The sequence below is a fragment of the Pempheris klunzingeri genome, chromosome 20 (assembly GCF_042242105.1).
Source record: "Pempheris klunzingeri isolate RE-2024b chromosome 20, fPemKlu1.hap1, whole genome shotgun sequence".
Lineage (NCBI taxonomy): Eukaryota > Metazoa > Chordata > Actinopteri > Acropomatiformes > Pempheridae > Pempheris > Pempheris klunzingeri.
Genome location: NC_092031.1, coordinates 11,922,621 through 11,942,165, shown reverse-complemented (window position 1 = coordinate 11,942,165; position 19,545 = coordinate 11,922,621). Strand labels below are relative to the sequence as shown.

At 40.8% G+C, this 19,545-nt stretch overlaps 3 protein-coding genes across 3 annotated transcripts; 2 read left to right on the top strand and 1 right to left on the bottom strand.

Moving 5' to 3' along the window:
* The first annotated feature begins 30 nt into the window (after positions 1–30).
* LOC139220190 (transmembrane protease serine 9-like) lies at positions 31–2,899 on the top strand. Its single transcript, XM_070852258.1, has 9 exons — positions 31–209; positions 312–580; positions 676–821; positions 911–1,229; positions 1,643–1,805; positions 1,914–2,176; positions 2,272–2,417; positions 2,465–2,747; positions 2,886–2,899. Exons 1-9 carry the CDS (start codon positions 184–186, stop codon positions 2,897–2,899), a joined length of 1,629 nt encoding a protein of 542 aa, XP_070708359.1. The 5' UTR covers positions 31–183.
* Positions 2,900–3,360: 461 nt separating this feature from the next.
* On the top strand, positions 3,361–5,713 carry LOC139220293 (polyserase-2-like). Its single transcript, XM_070852370.1, has 8 exons — positions 3,361–3,401; positions 3,504–3,772; positions 3,868–4,013; positions 4,103–4,400; positions 4,511–4,682; positions 4,766–5,031; positions 5,178–5,287; positions 5,379–5,713. Exons 1-8 carry the CDS (start codon positions 3,376–3,378, stop codon positions 5,643–5,645), a joined length of 1,554 nt encoding a protein of 517 aa, XP_070708471.1. The 5' UTR covers positions 3,361–3,375; the 3' UTR covers positions 5,646–5,713.
* Positions 5,714–6,481: 768 nt separating this feature from the next.
* LOC139220291 (integrin alpha-X) lies at positions 6,482–18,598 on the bottom strand. The gene is made up of 30 exons (XM_070852367.1): positions 18,545–18,598; positions 16,553–16,655; positions 16,257–16,354; positions 15,531–15,601; positions 15,228–15,342; positions 14,758–14,885; positions 14,362–14,504; positions 13,790–13,940; positions 13,098–13,248; positions 12,895–12,968; positions 12,575–12,695; positions 11,707–11,843; positions 11,437–11,583; positions 11,139–11,351; positions 10,889–11,022; positions 10,492–10,634; positions 10,259–10,413; positions 9,913–10,038; positions 9,522–9,595; positions 8,886–9,027; positions 8,671–8,769; positions 8,505–8,584; positions 8,317–8,403; positions 8,146–8,215; positions 7,938–8,036; positions 7,715–7,795; positions 7,402–7,512; positions 7,193–7,306; positions 7,001–7,111; positions 6,482–6,891 (listed from the first exon to the last, which is right to left on the bottom strand). Exons 1-30 carry the CDS (start codon positions 18,579–18,581, stop codon positions 6,802–6,804), a joined length of 3,405 nt encoding a protein of 1,134 aa, XP_070708468.1. The 5' UTR covers positions 18,582–18,598; the 3' UTR covers positions 6,482–6,801.
* Positions 18,599–19,545: the final 947 nt, after the last annotated feature.

Genomic DNA, 19,545 nt, shown 5'->3' with positions numbered 1-19,545 from the left:
GCAAAGTTAAGTTAACATTCATGCATTTCAACATATTTGTTTCCAGTGTGTGGCACTGTGCCTTTGAACGCCAGGATAGTTGGAGGAGAAGACGCTCCAGATGGAAGTTGGCCCTGGCAGGTCAGTCTGCAGAGATTTGGCAGCCATGTTTGTGGTGGTTCCCTCATCAACAGAGAGTGGGTGATGTCTGCTGCTCACTGCTTCTCCAGGTGGGTAACTCTGACCTAATAAAGGATGAACTGTCACTATGTGCTCAGACTTTTAAGTCTCCTTCTTTCTAAAACCAATGCATCCTGTCATTTTTCCTTCAGTACCAGTACGTCTAGATGGCAAATTTCTCTGGGCCGTCAGAACCTGCAGGGTCAAAACCCAAACGAAGTGTCCAGAACTGTTGCCAGAATCATTCTGCATCCAAACTATGACAGCGGCACCAGTGACAACGACATTGCTCTGCTCAGACTGTCGTCTCCAGTCACATTCACAGACTACATCAGACCTGTGTGTCTGGCAGCCAGTGACAGTGTGTTCAACAACGGTACAGATAGCTGGGTCACTGGCTGGGGCGCAGTCAGGGAGGGAGGTGAGTCTGCTTGTTGCTGACAGATACATTTGTTCATGTGTCCTATAAACAGCAGGTGGATGTATGAATTGTCTGTCTCCTGGTTGCTCCCTCAGTGTCGTTACCGTTCCCTGAAACTCTTCAAGAAGTGGAGGTTCCAGTTGTGGGAAACAGACAGTGTAACTGTCTCAATGGAGTCGGTACAGTCACAGACAACATGATCTGTGCAGGTGTTCTGGCAGGAGGAAAAGACTCTTGTCAGGTAGGATGTGTCACTTTATTTTGTCACTTGTTGGTAAATGTGTTTAGGATTCTCTGAAATCCTTTGACGTCTCCTCTCCATGTCCTCAGGGTGACTCAGGAGGTCCAATGGTGAGCCGGCAGGCCTCCTTCTGGGTCCAGTCTGGAATTGTTAGCTTTGGTTTTGGCTGCGCTCGGCCCAATCTGCCTGGAGTCTACTCCAGAGTGTCCCGTTACCAGTCCTGGATCAACTCCCACATCAGCTCAGATAAGCCAGGCTTTGTCCGCTTCACCTCCAGTGGTCTGGATGCTGACAGCAGCTACACCTGTCCTGGTCTGCCAGCTCCTGTTGGTACTACTGCTGCTACTGGTACTGCAGCACCTGATGTTACAGCCACACATCCTGGATCCACAGCATCAAGTGCTGAAGGTAACTATCCTGACTACCACAGAGTTCTGAATATACTTGTGATTTGTCCTCTATTTGTAGAACACAAATTGTAGCTTGGGGTCATTGGTGCAGCGGGTGTGTTTCTTCCTGCCTTCACATATTAGCATGTATTAACACACGTTAGGAATCGCAGCATGTTGTCAGTCACAGTGTCTGTTCTGATGCTACCAATAGGAGTCAATCAAATAAGGGAAATGGAAATCACACACATGACTGCCTCATCTAATAACCAAGATATTTAGATCACATGTTTGATTTTTGGATACTTAATCTTAATGTTTTCTTTCAATGCTGCCTCATGCAGCATCTAGAGTCAATAAATGGTTTAGATATTGTATTAGATTGAGCAAAGTTAAGTTAACATTCATGCATTTCAACATATTTGTTTCCAGTGTGTGGCACTGTGCCTTTGAACGCCAGGATAGTTGGAGGAGAAGACGCTCCAGATGGAAGTTGGCCCTGGCAGGTCAGTCTGCAGAGATATGGCAGCCATGTTTGTGGTGGTTCCCTCATCAACAGAGAGTGGGTGATGTCTGCTGCTCACTGCTTCTCCAGGTGGGTAACTCTGACCTAATAAAGGATGAACTGTCACTATGTGCTCAGACTTTTAAGTCTCCTCCTTTCTAAAACCAATGCATCCTGTCATTTTTCCTTCAGTACCAGTACGTCTAGATGGCAGATTTCTCTGGGCCGTCAGAACCTGCAGGGTCAAAACCCAAACGAAGTGTCCAGAACTGTTGCCAGAATCATTCTGCATCCAAACTATGACAGCGGCACCAGTGACAACGACATTGCTCTGCTCAGACTGTCGTCTCCAGTCACATTCACAGACTACATCAGACCTGTGTGTCTGGCAGCCAGTGACAGTGTGTTCAACAACGGTACAGATAGCTGGGTCACTGGCTGGGGCGCAGTCAGGGAGGGAGGTGAGTCTGCTTGTTGCTGACAGATACATTTGTTCATGTGTCCTATAAACAGCAGGTGGATGTATGAATTGTCTGTCTCCTGGTTGCTCCCTCAGTGTCGTTACCGTTCCCTGAAACTCTTCAAGAAGTGGAGGTTCCAGTTGTGGGAAACAGACAGTGTAACTGTCTCAATGGAGTCGGTACAGTCACAGACAACATGATCTGTGCAGGTGTTCTGGCAGGAGGAAAAGACTCTTGTCAGGTAGGATGTGTCACTTTATTTTGTCACTTGTTGGTAAATGTGTTTAGGATTCTTTGAAATCCTTTGACGTCTCCTCTCCATGTCCTCAGGGTGACTCAGGAGGTCCAATGGTGAGCCGGCAGGCCTCTTTCTGGGTCCAGTCTGGAGTTGTTAGCTTTGGTTTTGGCTGCGCTCGGCCCAATCTGCCTGGAGTCTACTCCAAAGTGTCCCGTTACCAGTCCTGGATCAACTCCCACATCAGCTCAGATAAGCCAGGCTTTGTCCGCTTCACCTCCAGTGGTCTGGATGCTGACAGCAGCTACACCTGTCCTGGTCTGCCAGCTCCTGTTGGTACTACTGCTGCTACTGGTACTGCAGCACCTGATGTTACAGCCACACATCCTGGATCCACAGCATCAAGTGCTGAAGGTAACTATCCTGACTACCACAGAGTTCTGAATATACTTGTGATTTGTCCTCTATTTGTAGAACACGAATTGTAGCTTGGGGTCATTGGTGCAGCGGGTGTGTTTCTTCCTGCCTTCACATATTAGCATGTATTAACACACGTTAGGAATCGCAGCATGTTGTCGGTCACAGTGTCTGTTCTGATGCTACCAATAGGAGTCAATCAAATAAGGGAAATGGAAATCACACACAAGACTGCCTCATCTAATAACCAAGATATTTAGATCACATGTTTGATTTTTGGATACTTAATCTTAGTGTTTTCTTTCAATGCTGCCTCATGCAGCATCTAGAGTCAATAAATAGTTTAGATATTGTATTAGATTGAGCAAAGTTAAGTTAACATTCATGCATTTCAACATATTTGTTTCCAGTGTGTGGCACTGTGCCTTTGAACGCCAGGATAGTTGGAGGAGAAGACGCTCCAGATGGAAGTTGGCCCTGGCAGGTCAGTCTGCAGAGATTTGGCAGCCATGTTTGTGGTGGTTCCCTCATCAACAGAGAGTGGGTGATGTCTGCTGCTCACTGCTTCTCCAGGTGGGTAACTCTGACCTAATAAAGGATGAACTGTCACTATGTGCTCAGACTTTTAATTCTCCTTCTTTCTAAAACCAATGCATCCTGTCATTTTTCCTTCAGTACCAGTACGTCTAGATGGCAAATTTCTCTGGGCCGTCAGAACCTGCAGGGTCAAAACCCAAACGAAGTGTCCAGAACTGTTGCCAGAATCATTCTGCATCCAAACTATGACAGCGGCACCAGTGACAACGACATTGCTCTGCTCAGACTGTCGTCTCCAGTCACATTCACAGACTACATCAGACCTGTGTGTCTGGCAGCCAGTGACAGTGTGTTCAACAACGGTACAGATAGCTGGGTCACTGGCTGGGGCGCAGTCAGGGAGGGAGGTGAGTCTGCTTGTTGCTGACAGATACATTTGTTCATGTGTCCTATAAACAGCAGGTGGATGTATGAATTGTCTGTCTCCTGGTTGCTCCCTCAGTGTCGTTACCGTTCCCTGAAACTCTTCAAGAAGTGGAGGTTCCAGTTGTGGGAAACAGACAGTGTAACTGTCTCAATGGAGTCGGTACAGTCACAGACAACATGATCTGTGCAGGTGCTCTGGCAGGAGGAAAAGACTCTTGTCAGGTAGGATGTGTCACTTTATTTTGTCACTTGTTGGTAAATGTGTTTAGGATTCTCTGAAATCCTTTGACGTCTCCTCTCCATGTCCTCAGGGTGACTCAGGAGGTCCAATGGTGAGCCGGCAGGCCTCCTTCTGGGTCCAGTCTGGAGTTGTTAGCTTTGGTTTTGGCTGCGCTCGGCCCAATCTGCCTGGAGTCTACTCCAGAGTGTCCCGTTACCAGTCCTGGATCAACTCCCACATCAGCTCAGATAAGCCAGGCTTTGTCCGCTTCACCTCCAGTGGTCTGGATGCTGACAGCAGCTACACCTGTCCTGGTCTGCCAGCCCCTCCAACAAAATCCCCAACAACTTCCACAACTACAACAACCCAATCTGCAACCAGTCCTGCCAGTGAGTGTATATTTTCTCCATGGTGTAATTAAGAATTTAGATCATTTATTCTTCAGCTATTTGTAATTCATATCTGCTTCTCTTGATAAATCTTTTTTTTTGTCATTTAGGGCCAGTGTGTGGCAAAGCTCCCATGAACAGCCGTGCTGTAGGTGACAGTGGTGTTGTACCTGGAGGAGCATGGCCCTGGATGGTTCGTCTCCACAGAAACGGTGCCTACACTTGTGGAGGAACCCTCATCACTGACAAATTCGTCCTCACTTCTGCCCAATGTTTCTCAACGTAAGTTTCAAAGCATTTTATACTTCCTTTGAAAACATATAGATGTATAATAATGGAATATGGCCCCCTTATCCTCCTCACAGCCCAAATCCAGATGCCCGTGAGTGGAGTGTGTTTGTGGGCCCACGAATTGTGAATGGCTCTGAAGAGTTTGAGAGGTCAGTGGGGGTTGTGAGAATTATAGTGAGCCAACTTGCAAGCTTCAATATTGCACTGCTGCTGCTGGATAGACCAGTCAACTACATAGATTATATCCAGCCTGTGTGTATGGACGTCAGCAACACCAGATCCTTCCCTGTTGGAAGTCGATGCTGGGTGGCAGGCTGGGGGAAGGGGACCAAGAGCAGAGGTAAGGGCTTGTCAAACTTTTGTGATTGTTGCCAATAAAAGTGTAATTTCAGTAGATCTTCAGTAGTTGCTTAATCATATACAAGGCAGAGATTGATGATTCATAAAGACTGTTTGTATTCATGTGAGTGAATCTGATTTTTCTCTGCACTGATAAAGCTGTCTCAGTTCTTCGAGACATTGAAACTGAAATGGCAAGTTGTGGGAACATTTCCGATTCTGAGAACATTTGTACTTATACCATGGACCTACAGCAGGTAAAATAAAGTTCACCATTCCCAGAAATGTTCAGATTGGGAGATTGCTAGGCCGTCACTGATGATGAATCCTCTGTTTTTATATTTGCAGGGGGATCAGGGCGGCCCTCTGCTGTGCAAGTCCGACTCATCTTGGTTCCAGGTGGCCGTTGTAACAATGAGTGGAAATAAATCAGTCCGTGCTGATGTTCAGGTCTTTACCAAGACTTCAACATTCGGGTCTTTCTTAAAGGAGACAGTTGGTGACATGCCGTCTCCTGCAGCAGCTGCAACAGCAAATGCACCATGTTTTTCGATTTCCTTCCTCCTCTCTTTCGCTGTCCCCATTACCTCAATTTTCCTGCTGTCATGGTGCTAGGTCTACCATCATCGGGGGTAGCACTTAAAAGTCACGTTGACTGACATCTTTGAACACTCTACTTAACCCCATGTTTACATTCTGTAAATTAATTTAAAATACTCAATATGATGAAAAAAAATTACAGATCATAAGGCACTTCCAACTAAGTTTATATTTTTATAACAAGAGAAGGTATTTTAGTGTGCAGTATGATGATTCATTTCTATAAATATAATTGTACAGGGAAATGTTTGTCACCAAATCCAGTTAAACGAAGGACCTTTTGTTATTTATTGTCTTCCAGTATACCTCAGTTGTCTGTCTACATAAAACTGTGATTATGAGTGATGTATGAAGTAAAATCTTAATTTAATACAAGGGAAATATAATTTTAATCACATATGTAATAAATATTGATGAAGCATAAACCAAATGTCTTTTTTGCAAATCAATATTGTACATTTTATAATTTATTTCAAAACAAAGCAATTCACTTAAAATTATAAAACAGATATTTTTAGAAAGTGAGGGACTCTTAAGCATATAATATCATATTCCAGCAATTTCACAACACAAAATGAAAACAAAACTCCAGCTAATCAGACTTACCTAATGCAGAAATATATCTTTCACCAACAATGGATTATTTAGTTTAATTTAGATTAGAAAAATGTAAAACTCTTGCCACATTACATCACACATCTGGATCACTTGGGCTGTGTCCGAATTACTCTCTGTATGTTTTAAAATGCAAAATCCACCATTCTGTTTGTGTCCAAATTGAGTGGAATTTATGCTCTATACAGTGTTTGAAATCTTAACTTACTAAGCACCATAATGCAAATTATTAGATCTTTGGTTTTTTCAGTTTTATTTGAACAATTTTAGGAGCCTGAAGAGATAAAACGATACAGTATTACTTCCTAACATGGAAATCATCTTACGACCCCTTCAATTCATTTTGTGATCCCCTGTTGGGGTCTTGACCCCCAGGTTAGGAACCTCTGTCATAGGAAACAGTGAGGGACTGATTTCAGACACTGCCAAGCTTTTTAGTTTAATGAATCCAAAGTGTTAGTGGAGACACGTCTTTCTAAAAACGGCAAGATGTTTCAGTGTAAGATAAAAAGATTACTTCTGAGTAATGGTGCAGATAAACTGATCAGAGAGATTGTTATTCTGGTGTGGGTACAGCCTCATCACCCCCTGCTTCTCCTGCATCATTGTTAATCATTTCGTTGTATTTACTCTTGAAAAATCCAGCCTGAGGGTGCAAAAAAAAAAAACGTCATATAAAAACATGCATAATATATACTGTATTTGAAAGCGCCTCCATAAAACAGTGTAATAAACAGTGTGTGACAATGTCTCACCTTATACAGGCCAGCGGTGAGTAAAACCAGTAGAGCCAAACCTCCCAGGGATCCTCCGACAATCTCTTTGGTGAAGTCTGGCTCACTATACACTTCTATCTCTGCCTCAATCTGAGAGAAATGAAATGACAGAATGTGGATCAAACTGAAGCTCTTTCAAATCACAAATAAGCAAAAACAATGCGTAATCACCTTGCGAACAGGAGGGTTGTGATTAGACGTTGTTGAAAAGAAGATGTACTGGTTTCTGTCGTACTCCAGACTGGCTGTGCTGGTCAAGAAGATTTTGGCAGATTGGAGGCCAATCTGAGAAAAAATTACAAGTGGGATGAACGTATGGATTTGATCTTTTTACCACTATATATTTATTACCATTGTTATCATACATGCACCTCAATTACCTGCTGTATCCATCCAGAACTAAGGTTTGCAGAAATTTTGTATTCTTTACTCTCCAGTCTTCCCATGAACCTGCTGCACTTAAACACACTGCACCTGGCTACAGAGCAGTCCTGTGGGTGATTTAAAAGAAGGCAGAAAGCAGAGAAAGCTGTAGTCAGGCCTGCAACCGCAACAGCGATGAAAAAATAGTAGTTACCTGGATGTAACTCCAGTTCTAGAAACCGCTTTTAATATGCATGTGAAAAATGTTATTTCATTTCTAAATATGTAACCAGTTAAATTCTTACTCATAGATGGTAGAGGTGTACTTACCACCACCATGTTGTTCTTTATCTGAGCAACAAAATCTTGGACAATAGGTTCTTCATCTTTGTCTGTTTGGCAGCCTGGAAACTGAAATTCACATGAGTTTCACAGAGAAGAATATGTAGTCCTCATATAACCACATCTATCCATCTGTGAGGCTGTAGATGCATAAAACGGCCACTTTTGAGACTTCATGGTTTCAGTAACTACAAGTTCCCACACATATTACCTGCAAACTGCTCGAATCCACCCAGATGTCTTTATCACCGAGCTTTACCGGCACCCTGATCACCACAGTGAAATTCAGTGCTCTGATGTCATTTGTAACCTAAGGAAAAGGACGAAGAGTGGTAGGTATTAACCAAGCATTCAAGTCTGAATCAAGTGAATGAACTTTAAAACCATTACTGATATTGTGATGTTATAAGATATTTTACCACAATTGATTGTTCGACTGGTTTCTGCAAGTCATTCTTTCCATAAGAGAAATTGTTGTAGCTGAGGGAACTAAACAGACATTAAATATTTGACAAATATTAGGTTATAAAATGTCAACGTAAAAGTTCTGTACAAATTAAGTATTTTGTGTTACATTGAACACCACAAACCTTTCAATTGTAATAAAAATGCTGTACTTCACATCAATCCCTTTCCTTTTGTAGAGTGTGCTCAGGCTGGAGTGAACCTGATTCCCACTAAAAGAGTGGTGAAATTATTTGTATAAATGGTAATAGAACTATTGCACACATGCACACTTGCGTATCGTTGTGTTTAAAGTCAGGCGGCTGAATCGTACCTGGTAGCATTTGCAGTGAAAAAAATCCTTCTGTCAAGTTGACTATTGGTTTCAATCCCATAGGAGACGGCGAAGAATGCCTAAAATGAAATGAAAGAGATCAGATTGCTTCCTCCTGACTGACTTCACAGCACTGAAAAGAGATCCTTCTGTACAAAGACCAAACCTTAGTGCTGCTTTTGAAAATAGGCTTGTCCACTGTGCAGTCTGTCTTGCCTCGTGATAATCCATCTTCACTGTCCAAGGAGCTGCACTCAATTCTTCCCTTCATTAAAAACATATTTAAAGAAACAAAAGCACACATCAACTAGAATCACAGCATGGCCTGAGAAAGCAGCCGACCAGAGATGAATTGTAGCCGACTTGACCCCAGCACCTTACCTGCGAAACTGTAAACTTCCGGTAAGAGAGTCCGGCAGGGTATGTGAGAATGACACGGCTGTTGTATGAGTTTTCCCCTGTGTTATCCACTGAGACGGTGACATCCAACAGTTCGTCAATGCCAACATTAACCACTGAGGGCCTTAGGACAGAAAAAAATTACTGTAGAGGAAAACAGGAGGACTAAGAGGGACAGTGATGCTTTGAGTTTACTGCTAATATCAGCATGTTTACCGACAGAGGCTAATGGGAAAGTCATTAGATTTTTAGGTATTTGTACATAAACCAAAGTGCTGGAAAAACATACATTTAACCCGATGGTGGGACCAGATGAACTGTTATGGGATCACAGAAATTATGACAATCCATCCTGATGTGATCATGAATGTATGTACCAAATGTCATCGCAAACTATTCAGTAATTTTTTAGGCATATCGAGTAAAACCACAAATAAAATACAGAATGTGGGTTCAAAGGACAATCAGGAGATTTCTGGGAGACATCCTCTGAGAACCATCTAGCAAGTAAAGGACTGATTGAACGGTCGACAGACAGACAGGCCATTACAACAGAGTGGCTAAAAACCACACACAAGTGACCACACATCCAAGTTATGCTTCACTTTTTTGACTCACCTGACAAAGTTGAAATCCATATTAATTTCATCTACACATGTGTTGTCAGTGCCGCAGTTGATCTCGAACCCTAGCTATGGAAGAGAGTGTGAAGTAAACCACGTCAGTTCACAAAGAGTGACAGCAAACATCCAACAAAGAGACAGCAGTTACAAGTCTGACTGCCAGCTCTTACAGGTGAATAAAATTACAATCAAACTTTGCTCGAATGGCATGACGCTGGTCAAGTACATGGACACTATGAAAAGAATTCACAAAAAGCAGGCAAACTAAACAAAGTCCAGACTTTGTTGTTCAGCTAATACTCTGACAGACAATGAAGACCACATGTTAGAAGAGTCATCAAGTTCAAGCTGACCAACACAGGAGGGTGTCTTTAAAGATGACTTACAGGATAGAAGGTTGTTGTCTGAGCCTGCTGGGCGAGACTTGGGCTGAGTTTTGAGCCAGAAGGGACACCCTCAAAGGTGAACCTGAGTTCGTTGTTAAGGTCATTGAGAGCATCTTCTGGGCAAGCCTGCGGGAGAAGAAGAGAGCTCTACTGTGTTTGTCAAGGTTGTGAGGGTTGGATTCTTTAACTTTTAAACGTGAGCATCAGGCATGTGGATTTTTCAGTGTGAGAGAGTCTGTGGTTTTCCACATTAAACCTCTGGGCTGAAGGAGGTTCTGCTGAAATCATTCAAGAGCCCAGAAATAGAACCAGATTTGAACACTGTGTACGTCCAACAACAACACACCTCAACAAAGAAGTCCACTGTGATGCACTGGGGCCGGTCTACGTCAAGGGTAATTGATCCGGTCTCCTCTCGTTGTTTCTCTTTGATGTAAGCTCGGTTGTTTGGGGGCTTGCGGGTGGCATCCAGTGTTAAAGTAAAGCCAATCCGTGCTTGAGCTGGAATAGATTTAATGGAGTTTAATAGAGTTTAATTGTAAGGTTACTGAAATGGATGCAGAGTAGAGAATCAGGAACCTGTGTCTTGTGAAGAGTGTCTGGTCATGGTAAAGCAGATTCTAGCTGTGTTCTCCAGTGGTTTTGTGCAGTCTGAGTTTTGAGTAGGGATTTGGTTTGGGCTGAATGACACAGCAGTTTCTACCATTACTATGGGCTTTGATCTGGAAATGGACAACAGACAAATGCATGTGAATAACCTTTGGCTTTGTGATCAATAATCCAACAGAAAACCAAACTGACATCTGGTATATTTTAAGTGCCTTAAGTACAAGCCGTTATTTTTGAGCAGTTCTGTCCTAAATAGGAACCAAGCGACTGAATGACAAATAGCTCTTTGGTCTGTGCATATTTCAAAACTAAAGTTTAGAACATCACCAGAGGATAATATTACAGGATAAGAGCATCTTGGGCTTACCTGAGTAAGACTACTGCACCCTTTGAACCCACCGCTAAGTCAGGCAGATTGTCACCACTGAGGTCAAAAGACGACGGACTGATGGACATGCCGAAGAACTTCAGTCCTGACTGGACTTCAGAGGCAGAAATTCTCTATATAGGTGGGAAAAAATTAATCAATCAAATTGAAAGTGGTATAGATTTTGTAAAAAACACCATGCATACTGGATCTGTTAGCTGTTTGCTGCTGCTTATTTGATCTCCCTCACCTGTGAGTAAGCAGGACTGATTCTTCCGCCTCCTTCCCCGTGGAATATGTAGATGCTGCCTTGACCGTCATTCTCCAAAGGTGCTCCTACGGCCAAATCATTGAGACCATCCACGTTGATGTCAGGCAGTACAGCAAGAGAAGACCCAAACCGTCCTTTGTCAGATGCATCTCCTCTCAGTATTAATGGAGAATCTAAGTGACACTCGACATCCTGGTAAGAAAATGTACAGGTGAGAGTTAATGCTTGCCTGGTCATTAAAAAAACCAACAAATAACTGGATAAAACTGTAATTTACCAAATCGGTCAAGATGCAAACGTAAACTCTTCCCTCCCTGTCATTGTCCACATACATGGGGGCAGATATGAGGACTAGGTCAGTGAGGCTGTCACCATCCAAGTCCATGGCACAAACCTCCGCCCCAAAATATTCACCACTCTGAAACTGTGAGCAACAAATTATCAATAAATAGGATTACGTAAAGGGAGGAGACAACTGTTTTTATTGAACACTTTTATAAAATGCTTCAAATTCTCTATCAGGACCATCTTGATTATAAACACACACCTGCCACGGGAAGGGATCAATCTTTTTGCTAAGGCTGTTTTTGTAAACTGCCATCACAATTCCTCGATGTAGATATCTTGGAGCACCAACAATTGTCAATGTGCCTTGCTTCGTATTAGCAACTGCCATGGAGTAACCTGCAATTCAAGAGTCAAGGCCATATGTCAAAGTATCCTAATGTTTGGCCAACTGAAGACAAACTGCACACATTTTCATAAAAAGTGTCAGTTAGCAAAACATTATCATTAACACAAGAGGAAACAAAGTTGAAAATTACATATTTCAGCCAATTCTTACTACAAATAACACCGTACTGGTTGAATTTAACAGAATAAACAACCTTGCTTTGAGTCACTGCATACCCAATCCTTCCAGTTCAAAATATTGTCTTATCTTGTGTGAACCACATATTTGAGATCTGACCTGAACATTAGAGTCTGGGGACCACCAAGAGTCTTCGCATTGGCCTTCCTTTGGTAAAACCAGTGCAATTTTTACATTAACACTTCCAGCATTTGTTAATATTTCACTGGTTTCTGCACAACTCTGAATCGTATGACTGTGGTTTTTTACTTTACCTTTAAATGTAATTTTGGGGATTGATACGTTTTGAGGGATTTTTCAAAATGCAGTTCTTATGGTGTTTTACATGTGGTAAAACTCAAAAACTCAAACAATAAATACAATGTTGCTTACACACATGCCTTCAAACATTTGACTCATCATTCCTCATTTGTCTTTTTCTTGTTCTTGTCACATTTGATCCACGTGTTTCCAAAAGACGAGGGAAGGATTGCAATAGAGCAGTACCTATACATGGTCACATCTGGTCACATGTGTTAGTTTGTTATTACTGTCATATTCTTACCGAGGTAACTGTCAGGCTGTATATTATCAGGCTGATAGGAAGCCCCCAGCTCGCCTCTGTCTGTGTTTTGCAGGTAGCCTCCCCTCCACTGGTTGGCACCAACAACAGCCATCTGAATTCCCTGCAATTTAGACAGAAATGTGTTTTTTGCCACAAAACATCATCCAAAGAAAATGATGAATGCATCATCCATTAAAAATCTGGATTCTATATAATTGTGTAGCTGCGTGTCTGCTCTTCAGTCATAAAGGGTGTCACAGAGACGTGTGTGAGACTGTGTTTCAAAAGCAATATTTCCCCGTGAATTTCTGGTGGATTACCCCAGGCACAAAAGCTGCACTGAATCCATCTTGAGCCATTTCCATTTTCAGTGACTCTCCACCTGTCTGAGATCCTACAATGACAACATAAATGAGCACAACATTTCTTAAAGCAGTATGATACCATTGTCAGCATGTAAGTTAAATTCCACAGTTCCATTAATACATTTTATACTTTTTCATAAAGAGGCAGATATCTGTACCTTCGATGGAGAAGATTTTGTCTTGCAAATTCTGTCTTATTACTTCAAGCGCGTCAAAGCTGTTTACTTGAAACACATGGTTTGCTGAGGGAGAAGATGCAATCGTTTCCAGTTCCTGTTTTGCTGCAGGTTGAGTAAATGCTGTCCCAACCTAGTGAACACAGTTTCACAATCAAATCATACATTTTATTATACATATATATATATATATATATATACATACAGTGGGGCAAAAAAGTATTTAGTCAGCCACCAATTGTGCAAGTTCTCCCACTTAAAAAGATGAGAGAGGCCTGTAATTTTCATCATAGGTACACTTCAACTATGAGAGACAGAATGGGGGGAAAGAATCTAGGAAATCACATTGTAGGATTTTTAATGAATTTATTTGCAAATTATGGTGGAAAATAAGTATTTGGTCAATAACAAAAGTATATACACATATACATATATGTATATGTATATACATATATATGTATATACATATACAGTGGGGCAAAAAAGTCTCATCTTTTTAAGTGGGAGAACTTGCACAATTGGTGGCTGACTAAATACTTTTTTGCCCCACTGTATATATATACATATACGTGTATATATATATATGTATATATGTGTATGTGTGTATATAGACATATATATATATATATATATATATATACATATATATAGAGAGAGAGAGAGGGAGAACTTACTCCGATAGCAAATCGAACAATGTTTTTACTTTCTGCTAACTGTGCTGCTCTTGGCAAACTGCCCCGGTCATTAGATTCTCCGTCTGTGATGACTATCAAAACCTTCTTCACACTTGACCTGGCGCCTCTCAATGGTGAGAAGACATCATTACTGTCAAAAGAAAGATCTGCATTCAGTACATGTTCAAAACTGTAGAGGAAGGGTTGGTTCACCCAAATTCAAGAAATAAATATTTTCTCACTTACCTCCAGTGGTATCAAGTCATACAAATCATTTGGTTTTTATTCATACAGTGCCTGAGGTATGAATCTCCCAGATTTCTCAGCAAAACAGAAATAGTTTTTGGAAACAGATGTTGCCCTTGCAATTTTTAAATGCTATTTTTAATGCTGTGAGCACCGCAAATTGCATTTCGAACGCCTCCATTATATCAGAGATGGAAAATATCACATCACAATATGAAGCTGTCACAGTTAAATCTAAGAAATCTAAGAAAACCATATTGTTCACTCCCTGTCTGTGCATAAAGTCAGCATGAATAAGCGTATATAAGCATCATGACAGCACTTACACAACGTGTTGGATGGCAGCAGCTGTGAACGTGGATCCAGTTAATTGTTTTATTCCATTAATTTGACTTTGCCATCTATTTGGATTAAATGTATCAAAGTAATAATGGATAGTGGATGATCTGGAGAACTGGGCAATGGCAAACTGCAAGAAAAGAGCAAAGCTGATTATGTATATTATAAATGGATGCATGTATTGAACACTTATACTGTAGGGACTGAGGGATACTTCAGGGAATGAGGTTTGGTAAAATCAACGCAACAAGTTGCACTCAGTGGCTATAAGCTTAGGTGAGGGGGCCTTTCTTTAAAAGAAAAGAAAAATTTCATTCAATGCTGGATTTCCAATTCTCTGAGTCATTTGATGGTTTAACTGGCAAGTGTGAACACAATCCTACCATTGTATCTTTTCCCACGAATGTGCCGACAAGATTTTTCAGAAAAGTCTTCATTGTTACAAACTGTGATGAAGTTACGCTACCCGAGCCATCCAACAGAAAGGCAATGTCTGCTTGGGTTCGACACTCTGTCAAAAAGAAGAAATGGATCACCGTCTAAACAGTTTCCCCTAAAGTAACGTTAGTTAAAACATTTCTAGATCTCACTCTAACTGTTGAAATTACATGTGGGTATGTTGCCCGACTGCTTGCTCCAGGCTTGCTCAGCTGTACTGTTGTGCCTTTCACTTCAGACAAGCCTCTTGGCATGGTGCAATAATCCAACTACTTTGATACTCCGGTTCCTATCGACATGCATGTTGGGTTGTGTGTGTAAAATGATGAGTGTATGTAGAAACCAGACTCCTTCCACCAGTTTCTTTTTGATTAGACCGTTTAACATTCTTAGAAAAACCTAAAGGCATTCTTACCCTCAAGAGAAGAAGGAACAGGAGCTCCAAAAACATCAGAGCTATCTATCTGAAAGCATACACCGTTGTACATGGTGATACTTTTGCAGTCCTTTGGGATGGTTGGGCCACATGCCTGAAAAGAGATGACGTCAAGCCCTGATTGATAGATAATCTGTCACTTATTTTCCTATCCTTAAATAATGCATTTTTAAGATGCAAAGCGATGGTTTCACTGATAGAAAGACAGAGAAATACTTAAGAAGATTTTCTCTGCACTGATATTAACAATGTACTGTGAATGTCTGCAGTTTACCGGCTCACCATGGCTTTTTGTGTGGTGGGATCACTTGTCATTGTCAAACCAAGAGACATGTTGACTGCAAAATCAGGCACTGCATTGAAAACATTCATCCGTTATGGTGGAGCAGTAATTTGAGACATTTTGTGATAAAAACACAACAGCAAAGTCAATAAAAACCACAGCTTTCACTACAACACTTCCCTATGTGGTCTGATAACTATTAGCAGCATTAATAAGTTCATACTCACTGTATCCAAACTACACAGCAGCGTCCCACAGCCTTTTCTGGTCTGGTTAGAACTCTCTAGAACTGACTGAGTCAACTATCATATGACCATTTTCAACAGCATTAAATGCTAAATATATTCATTCTCACATGTAATTGAGTCCTGAAATACGTAAAAGCAGTAGAGGCTGTGGTGGGAACAGGTAGGATGATGTTTTTCTTCTTTTACTTAATCTGTTGGCAAGTTAAGTCAAAATACTTCTTCTTACACCAAATATTATTCTAAGAGCGATATCTCTGTATCTTTCCAAGAAATATTCTCAAATCGTATCAAGGTCCTGACCCCTTCTGAAGTAAAACTCTGGAGATTGTGCTCATAAGAATCAATAACCAACCCATAATGCTTGTTGTATTTTAAATGACAACAAGCAATAAGAATTGTTGTGCTTAAAATAGCTTTTATCATCTACGTTTTGTTAAATAGTTTATATGACGCATCTGAAAATGAGAAGCTGCTCACATGGAAATGACAGTTCACCGCAGGATGTGGTGGAGCACTTATATATTTGCCCCCTTCGTCTTGATGAATACTGTTCAAGAGGAGCACTGACCAGCAAGCTGAGGAAATAAAACCAGACAAACGTGTGAAAGAGCTTGTCTGCCGAGCACAGTGAAGCTACTTCATGTCAATCTGATATTTTCTATATCTGAAAATGCAACAAATGCTCATTGCTGTGGGACACACATGTGACAGAAGAGCCAGCTGAGAAAAAAAAGTCATTACAATAGACCCAATAGATCCACACTTTGACTTACTCAGATCGTCTCTGCACCACCTGGTATCCAAAACCTAGAGCATCGCTCCTCAGCACATTCCAAGCCACGGGATCAATGTTAAAACAAAGTGCAGCTTTTAACACTGAGGAATGAAGAAGAAAGAACCATAACATTTTTCTAATTTAAAATCTGAATCTGTTTAGAATGGTCATGTGATTATAGCACCTTCAAATTTATTCTGATCCCAATTAGTTTGTAGGAAAACTTATCTTACACTTATATTACTTATATTATCTCATTATTATTTCCAACGAGATGCACGTTATATTTATATAAAGATAAATATAGGAATAAATAAGAATAAATATATATATATATATATATATATATATACACACACACATTTTCCCCCGGGGATAGATAAAGTGTTTCTGATTCCGATACTGACGTCTATGTGCTGCTTTCAGTGCATCTTAAATAGGGCGCAACACTGAATTGATGCCTGCCACAGTGTGAAAATACCACTATGGGGCGCTATAGTCAAAAATGTTCTCATTCTTAACATAGTGGCCCTGAACAATTATTCATTTAGCCCTTGTATGGTGTTCGGGTCTGTGGGATGATGAAATTGGTTCATCCGTTTTCATGTTCATTATCAAAAGAAAAATTATACAACTAATTATTTTTTCAAACTCAGACTCATCAAAATGGGTCAAGGCCAATGAGTCTGAATTTGAAAAAATAGTTAATCGTATCATTTTGCTCTTGATGAGAAAATTAAAACGGGTCCCACAGACCCAAACACCATACACGGGTTAAGAAAACATTACCTTACGTTACCTGCCTTTCTGTTTACCTTTAATTTCTGATTCTTTGAAAAGAACATAAAAAACACTGAGACCAACGTAATGATACAGTTGCAGCACTTTATATGGAAGCACATAGGAGGTCTTTCACATTAGATTTCCTGACATTGGGTGATCTTTGTTGCGCAAACAAAACCTTCCCTTTTTCCTTTTTTAGCCACAACATGAGGTTTTCTAAAGATGGTCAGTGTGATTCTTTTACTTGCTAACAAAATGATATCGACACAGCTGATGGATATCAACTTATTTTGGTATCTTGTATATTTCAAAGCGTTACAATGCATGAGAAAAGATAATTATTTATTACCATGAGGCTAACCTTGTTAGTGGTATGCTAGCTGCACTGGGAGAGAGCAGAGTGTGCTGCAGCGGATCATTAAGACGGCCCAGTACATCATGTGGACTCAACTCCCTGGGATTGAGGACATTTACTTGGGAGTGTGAAGATGTGGCCGGAGATACAGGACAATTCGTGCACACACCACCAGACTGAAAAACTGTTTCTTCCCCACTCAACTGCAGCAAAACACACACACTCACCCATCACCCCCATCTCTGTCATTATGTCCTACCTTGTGCACTGTATAGTGTCCAGTGTCCTCACTGTATAACCACTGCTGCTAAAACTTACCATTGACTCATTTGCACTGCTGATCATTTGCACTACCACACTGTGTGTATAGTCTTCACTGTGTTTTTTCGGTATTTTATAGTATTACTGTATTACTGTATTTTATACATTTTCTAATATTTTGTTTAGGGTTAGGGTGACAATAAAGATTTTTCTAATTTGAATTTTGAATTTGAATGTATTTCTTTTTTCTTGTCACCAGTACAGCCTTTGTTGGCACAGTAGTGTAAAATGTGACAAAGTGGCTGGTGTGAAATTTGCCTTCACACCTACTGCCTTCCAACCCTTTGATAAGTATTTGTGGGCTTTAGTTTGTGTTGGTCCTGATGTGTCTCTCTCGTGGTCACACAAGTTGTGTCTTTTTATTTAAAGACATTAAATTATATTTAATTCAACACCATAATAGTAATTCAGAATGTCTGTCTCTAAAGGCTGTCAAGAGTGCACAGTGCCTCCAGTCCTCCAGCCACCCTGCACAGTCTTCTCATATATTCACAATGGAAGACAAAATCAGGAGGTTTAAACTTGTCTTACCTGACAAGAATAGTGTCGTAGCAATTATCCTGTCCATTGCGCTACTCCCATGGAAAATACTACCGGTGTGATGTATTCTCTGAGCGCACACACATTTATTTGCACTTTCTGGTGACCTATTAGAGCCTAATCTTGCTTCCACAGAAACTGTCAAAGCGGAAGATGTCGAAAGTGAAATGCAGAAATCACAAGACGACAGCTCAAAGCCAAGGTAGTCAGTAAGAGGAACTCTTGTGTAGGAGGGGTTACAGAGTTAACCAACTATCTCTGTTTTCTACTGGCCTGAACAATGGTTCTAGCTCTCCAACTGATGGCTTAGTTTGTCTTTTAATGAAACCATGCTTGTACTTTTCACATCACATTACTGAATGCACCGTAAGAGCTGGTGAAAAGAAATAAAATAGACAACTTAATAACACATTACGTTTTTCCTGAGGAAAGAGCAAACTTTCAGGCCGCTGCTAGTGAAGACGGCTAGTATGACGACTTTAGTTTACTTCACAATGCATCATACTCCATCTGACCAGCTACAAAACCAAAATCATAGAGTCATTAAAATATGCACTATATGAAATAAAACACTGTTTTTTAGCCTTCAAAATAAAAGTACCCGCTCATAAAGGTAAAAATGAGCATTGTTTGGGTCATTTACACCCTGTATGTTGTCACTTGGTTTCACAAAGCGTAGGTGTTGTTTAATTTTGATCCAAGTATTCATTTTGCAAAGACTCACACCCAGACACTTCTGAAAGAGAATTCATTTACAGTTTAGTTTCAGAGCAACCAGGTTAAACTATCCACAACTATCAACTGGCAGGTTTGGTGCTAAATTCTTTGCTGAAAGAAAAGGAAGTGGATGTTGTAGATGATTCAAATCTTTTCAGACTCCAAACATGTTTTCATCAAGTAAATGAACACTCACAACAGCACTGTTCACACAAGCCTCCTCATGGCCTAAAAATAAATAAATAAATAAATATATATATATATAGCCTCCCTGC